The following is a 6,862-nucleotide window of genomic DNA, read 5'->3' on the forward strand; positions in this document are numbered from 1 at the left end:
CAGCAGGTATTCTAGAAACCTGTCATTGCACTTAGAGCGTATGCATGCATAAATGTATATATTTACATGTCAGTAGACAGATAAGCTTAAACATAGCGAAAGACACTTTATGTCTCAAGATTTTGAATTGCTAGCTGAGCTACCGATGAATTACCACGTAGCTACTGTAGACAAACCTCACTGGGAACACTGAGAGAAAGAGAATACGTTTATGTTCAAGTTATGAACTAGCAGAAAAGACAGTCCCTCCATTTGCCTTAGACTCTTCTTATGTAAACAAAAATGAATATCAAACCATGGTCATACAAGTTAATTAAAATTAAAATGTTCATATAGAAAATGTTCTGTGGATATTTTTAATGATGTCAGCTTTAGTAAGGATTTTTAAAAAGATTGGATCATTATAATAGATAATCATTTCATTTGGGAAAGTGCTTGCCAAGATACCTGTTTTATCAGCATCATTGATAAAGATCCGCTATTAGCTGCTGTGACCTGTAAATAAGGGGGGCATTTTTATTTCCACATCCTCTAATTCAGCTCTAGTCAGAGGACGTGGAGGCAAACCACGTGAATTGTGTCTGCAATAACGTTTGCAAATTACCACTACAAACTGAGGGTCTAATTTTCCTGGTGCAAACAGACTTGGGCATCTCAAGTGACCTAAAAACTCCAGTTGTAAAGAAGATCTCACGGGAAGGTATGTGGAGTCAGAAGTACCAGGTGAACATAGCTAGAAAGTATAGATGAAAAATTAAGGTCCTGAATTAAAAGACCATCCTTTTTTTTTTTTCCAATTAATATAAAAAGAAAAGAAAAAAGAATAAAACCGCCCATGTAGTGTTTCTATGATGAGTCACCTGTATTATCATACACATTGTATTGTGGTTCCCTGGGTTCTGAATAAAAATTTTCTTTGCAATGAGTTAGCATAAACTTATTAGGCAATTGAATGTCCTAGTTCTTTGTATCTGTCTGCGTGCCCATCGTTGCAGCAGTAGTTGAAATTGCACAGCTGTGAGGAGCCTATTTCTGGGGAAATATATTTAGAGAGAATTGTGTGCTGAAGTTCACGGCTCCACTTGGAGTTTGCCCACAAGTGTACAAAACATTTTAAAGAGAAAAAGCTGTTAGTCTGTGAAAACATGGTCTGTGTAAAGCTGCCTTACTGTATTTCACTCACAGATGTGGCTCAAAATGGGTCAAGGCCATGGGTCAAACCACTGGAACTGAGTGGTCTGCATCCTTGTATAGGTCATTCGAGGAGATGGGTACTCTGCTTTTGAGGGGACAGGTCATGTTGGCCTATTGCTGAGTTTCTCTGAATGAGTTTCAAGGGCCTGGCAATAAGCAGGGATCGCTTCTTTTCTGGGGCAGTGGCAAGCTGACTCAGGAGAGAGTTCACTTGGAGTGTGTGCTTGCCACCCAAAGTGGTGCCATGAAAATGCTGTAGTTTGAGACTAATTCAGATGCTCAAGTGCATTCAGCAATTATTTGTATATGCTGTGTTATCAAAAAGATGTTAGAAAAACATTAAAGCAATAAATACTGTTTTAAATATTATTTGTTTGAACTTTGATAAATGTTTTCCATATAAATGCCACAACTCCAGTTCAACTGCTGAAAGTCTAAACATCTCTTTGGATAAAATTGTGACGGGTATGATTTATACCAGATTATATTCAGGGTTATTAGGATGTTTGTATCAGTTACTAACTGGGATGTAAGCAGAATTTAAAGGAGTTCTTGTGAGTCTGTGTGTGTGTTTGTATATATGTATATATGTGTGTGTGTATATAGGTATAGATATATGTAAAAAACCCCATATTCCTACAGCATGTTGTGCTGTCCATCATGAAGTATATGCTTCGTTGTTCAGCTTATGCTACAGAATTGTATCAATTATCCACAAGTAAAGGGTTGATGAAAGAGACGTTGGGTTTAGATAATAGCAGCATTATCATAGAAGGGGGATACTTAAATGCACAGGGTTGCAGATAAGCTTGCAAGTTACAAGATTTTGAAGGGCATAGCAGGAGAAGGGCCTTGTTGAGTTAGAACAACGATCTGGCGGTGGCTAATTGTCAGGGCATAGGAGATGAACAGCAGAGGATTCCTGTAGCCTAAAGATCTGTCCTACACACTCCCAGCCATGAGTGGTTTGCAGCTCAGGGAGCTCCAGCATCAGAGGTGCTATCTCCTGAACAGTCCTTGACAGATTTTTCTCATTTAAGCTTGTGTTGCTCTTTCGACCATTATAAACTGCTGGCATCTCCATCATCCTGTACAAAATTCACAGCTCAACTGTGCTCCGTGTGAAGAACCTCCTTGTTTTTGCAGTGTGGCCGATTTGCTTCATTTGCTGCCCCTGGTTGTCGTAGAAGATGGTGTAGAGGTTTTTTTTCCCTACTCGCTTTCTTCATGCTGTTTGTAAGTGTACAGACTTCTGTTGTACGCTTAGTCATCGCTTTCTTGACTGCAGTCTTTGCCTGTTTCATTATTCCTCATCTCAGAGCTCTTCTGTACTTTCTGTAATTCTTATTCCTCTTGTCAGTGCCTTCCCTAAGCACTCTGAGTGTGTTTGTGTGCCCACTGCCTCTGTTCTTTAGAGCAGTTGCTGATAGCACCATGTAATTGTCAAATTCAATGTTCTGAAATTACCTGGATCTCCTTTGAAACCCTCTAAAAAAATCATTCCATTTGCTGCCTTCTGTTCCTCTGCTGCTGACAGAAGTTTACGTGAGAGACTGCCCATCACAGCAGAGCTATTTTGTCTTAAGAGCCTCCAAATGAATATTGCCTGGACCCAGTAATTGTCCTTCTTCATTACAAGGTGAATACTGTATGAACACTCAAGTGTTTGTTCCATAACCATGTCTACTGACACTGCTGCTTGACCTGGTTCCTCCAGTGTCCTAGCATCATGGTGTGGTTTGGGTTAGGAGGACCTTAAAGCCCATCCAGTTCCAATCCCCTGCCATGGGCAGGGACACCTTCCACTAGAGAGGGCCCAGCATGGAAATTGTTCTGAGACCTTCCATAGGGGACACAGCAGAGAAGCAGAGTTAGATTTATGCATCTGTGGCTTTATCTCCTGACTGTTGCTCTTAGGTTTTGATCTCCTGTAGTCCCCAGACTCCCTCACAGACTTCTTGGGATGTTTGGGAAAGGATTTCCTAATCCCTTTAATAGGGAGGTGGGTGAAGGGAGAAGGTGTTTAGTGGGGGTGGATTGAGGATGGACAGTCATGGGGGACTTTTAATTCTGTTAGCTTTTCACAGTTGTATGTATTTCCTTGTTTGCTCTAAAAGTAATTTTTATTGGAAATATGTCTTTCCTCTTACCTTGTTGCCACACCACACCATTTTCTCCCTATAGTTATTTCAAAATAATTTTTATTGGAAAAATGTCTTTCCTCTTACCTTGTTGCCAAACCACACCATTTTCTCCCTATAGTTATTTCAGTAGGGCAAGATCCCGTTGCCATTGCCTGTGTTACATTCTACGTTACATGCTATTGCTGTGAGTGTTTTCTCCTGCTAAGCAACAGGAAGGCTGTTAGCTTTGATGCAGGACGGCATTATCCCGTCCCCGAAGGTGCTGGCAGTGAACCTGTGCGTCAGCATTTCTTGGGCTTTGCCACCCCGGCCTCAGCAGATGGCATTTTGTGCCAGACACTTGTGGTCCATATGCCTGTAGGACAGGTAGCAGTGTGTGTGTATATACAAGCACACAGAACAGTGTCAAATCTGATCTGTTATCAGCCAACTGGAGAGTATAACCAGCGTGGATGCACCTGACAGTCCTGTACTTCCCCGGGGCCCCTTGCGGACTGCCCTGTGGCGGGGTTATCTTTCTCTAGAAGTGTCTTTCTGGCCACTTTGCATCTGCAAAAGACATTAAATGATCAGCAGGCATTTAAATATTCATCTTCATTTTGCCCATGCCTTTTATTAAAGTTTGTATAATCCAAAGAGGCTTTTAAATGGTCTGTGGCTTAATTTATTCGTTAAGGAACTCAAGCAATAAACAGTCTGTGTTTTAGCCTGACACCGATGCTTTTTCTTTTTCTTTTTACTGTTGCAACTTGCAGGGATGTCTGTCTCTTGCTTTAAATACCGAAACGCTGTGTGCTCCCTGCTGCAGCTCTTGTACCTTGGCTGCCTGCTCACTGACTTGTCAAATCACTAATGAACCTGCACTTCTCTCTCTTAGGGCCACGTCCTGCCCTCAGCTGAACTTGTTCGGGCTGAGTTGCTTCAGAGGTATTTCACAAGTGTCTTTTTTGTTCAGGTTGCTTACAGAAGTCTCGCAATATTGCACCTGGCTCTGTTAATTTTATGTAAATTAAGCGTAACACTTCCAGCAGCAATCCTTTCAGCCAGTTTATACAAATCCTCTATCAGTCAGCTCTATGTGCTTCTCGTCTCCGCAAACTCTTGCAAAATGGCTCTTTTACTGCCTGTGTAGGGACTAAGAGCCACTTCAGTGGCACGGATTGGCAGTGTAGCATGATTAAGTCAATGGTAAGTAACGCTGGAAACTATTTTAAGTGACAGAGCAGAAATGTTTCCAAGTTGATTTCTTACCAAGCAGCCCAAATGCTGATGTTGGATTGCAATATTAAAGCGTTGGTACTGATAAATTAAAGAGGTCTCTAAAAGAGTTTGGAAGACTTTTTGGGTAGGTTTCACCAAATGAAGATCGCAACCTCTTTAGGCATCTTCAGAAATCTCTTAGGGGGTTTTACTCATTTTGGGCTTCTTGGACTTCATAAATGGGGGAAAATAGCTCTATATTCTGGACAGGCTGGATCGATGGGCCGAGACCAACTGTATGAGGTTCAACAAGACCAAGTGCCGGGTCCTGCACTTCAGCCACAACACCCCCGTGCAACTCTACAGGCTTGGGGACGAGTGGCTGGTGAGCTGCCCGACAGAGAAAGACCTGGGGGTGCTGGTTGACAGCCGGCTGAACATGAGCCAGCAGTGTGCAGAGGTGGCCAAGAAGTTCTCCCCGGTAATTAGCAATAGGACAAGAGGAAACGGTCTCAAGTTGCTCCAGGGGAGGTTCAGGCTCGACATTAGGAAGAACTTCTTCACTGTTAGAGTCGTTAGGCATTGGAACGGGCTCCCCAGGGAGGTGGTGGAGTCACCATCCCTGGAGGTGTTCAAAAAATGTTCAGATGTGCCGCTTCAAGACATGGTTTAGTGGGCATGGTGGCCCAACCATAATGATTCTATGATTCTATATATAAAAGAAAATGTGTATTCTAAAAGTAAATTGCAAACAGACGTCTTGGCTTTATTTTTTGTTTTCTTAAGAGGCAATGAGTACTCTGTCGCTGGAACGCTTTCTCCATAAATCACCGCATATGTTACGTGTCTTAAATTTGAATGGAGGGCTAACAGTTTAATATTCTCTGATGGTATGTGTGTGGTTGTAGGAAAACACTATGTAGGAAGCTAGAAACGTGCAACAAGTGCCCCAGTCTATTAGAGCGTTGAGTGGATTAGGTGTGGCGCTGGGGAGGGTGCTTCATCACCCCACACACGTGGAACGATGAGGGAGTGGTTTGCAAGTATTTGGAATAAGGACTTGGGCAGTCCAGGGGAGGAACATGGAAAGAAACACGTTAGGGGAGAATTCAGCTGAACTCAGCTTTTCTTTTGGTAAAATCGAATACAAACAGGGGCAAGAAGCGTAGATGCCAGTAGGTGGATGGACCGGTGGTTTTTTTTTTGACACCTGGTTTGGAAGGGCAGCTGTTTGCTGGTTGTAGCAAGCTTAAAAATTAATGCTTTGCAGCATCTTGCTGGAGGTTTTATAGAGCAAGTCACGAACTGAGAAATTGCAATGCTGATGACTGCAACAGAAAAGAAGATATTACCATCTAAATCCTCCTTCTTTTACCACCAGAGAATCATATTTTAGAAGATGTAAACAAATGTGTCATTGCTCTCCAAGAAAAAGATGTTGATGGTTTAGACCGCACAGCTGGTGCAATTCGAGGACGTGCTGCTAGAGTCATTCATGTTGTCACTTCTGAAATGGATAACTACGAACCTGGGGTCTACACTGAGAAGGTGTTGGAAGCAACAAAGTTACTGTCCAACACAGGTAAGAGTCGGTTACTCCCAAGACCCCGAAATTCAAATTGCTTACAAGTGCATGGGCAACCGGATACTAATGTAGCCGTGAAATCTACTAAAAGTCTCTTATTTACATACTATAATGAAAATTAGTGGGAGTTATTTGCAGAGCTGTTGCAAAATGAGAAATGTCGTTTTGCTGTGTTGACTGGCTTAAAACTGAGCAGTGCACAAGGTCTCCCTGAACGTTCTTGCTGTCGTTGACTGAGCTGCAGAAGGGTGAAACGCTGGGGAATGAGTCCCAAAGAGTTGAGTCAGGGCTCGAAAGTTACGTTGATCATCTTGCAGTATTGTACCAGGCTCTGCAAGTGTTCAGGATCCAAAAAGAAGGTATCTGCCACATTGGCCCAGTAGAATAAATTTGGGGTAATAATTTAGGATAAACTTTGTGAAATACCTTTCTAACTGTGGAAGAAATGTTGTAGGTTGTAGTCCCCCATACCTAAACAATAAATTAGGGTGTTTCCTGTGAATGAGCTGGTAACATCCATACAGGGTAAGGAATGACTCTGGTTGCTTCAAAATGAATGCTCTGCCAACTATTAGTTGTTGGTTTACTTTAATTGCTTTGACGAAGAATCAAGGGTGACGCTGAAGAAATGAACAGACTGTAAATGGTTCTGTGATGTTCTTCCTGGGGTGCAGTGAGTCACTGAAGTACAGCAGTGTAACCTGCCCTCTGCCAGTGCCTTGTTAAACTTGAGTTTCAT

The 6,862-nt window shown here is 42.3% G+C and overlaps 1 protein-coding gene across 1 annotated transcript in view; it reads left to right on the plus strand.

Moving 5' to 3' along the window:
* The window catches only part of LOC104157695 (catenin alpha-1-like), a gene marked incomplete at its 3' end in the record, with an annotated part of 32,292 nt that extends 26,172 nt beyond the window's left edge, over positions 1-6,120 (plus strand). The window contains exon 5 of the mRNA XM_009695128.1: positions 5,920-6,120. Within this exon, the coding sequence (XP_009693430.1) occupies positions 5,920-6,120 (201 nt within the window). The remainder of the gene's footprint in view (positions 1-5,919) is intronic.
* Between the last annotated feature and the right edge of the window lie 742 nt (positions 6,121-6,862).

The sequence above is a fragment of the Cariama cristata genome, unplaced genomic scaffold, assembly GCF_000690535.1.
Source record: "Cariama cristata isolate BGI_N322 unplaced genomic scaffold, ASM69053v1 scaffold12152, whole genome shotgun sequence".
NCBI classification, from domain to species: Eukaryota; Metazoa; Chordata; class Aves; order Cariamiformes; family Cariamidae; genus Cariama; species Cariama cristata.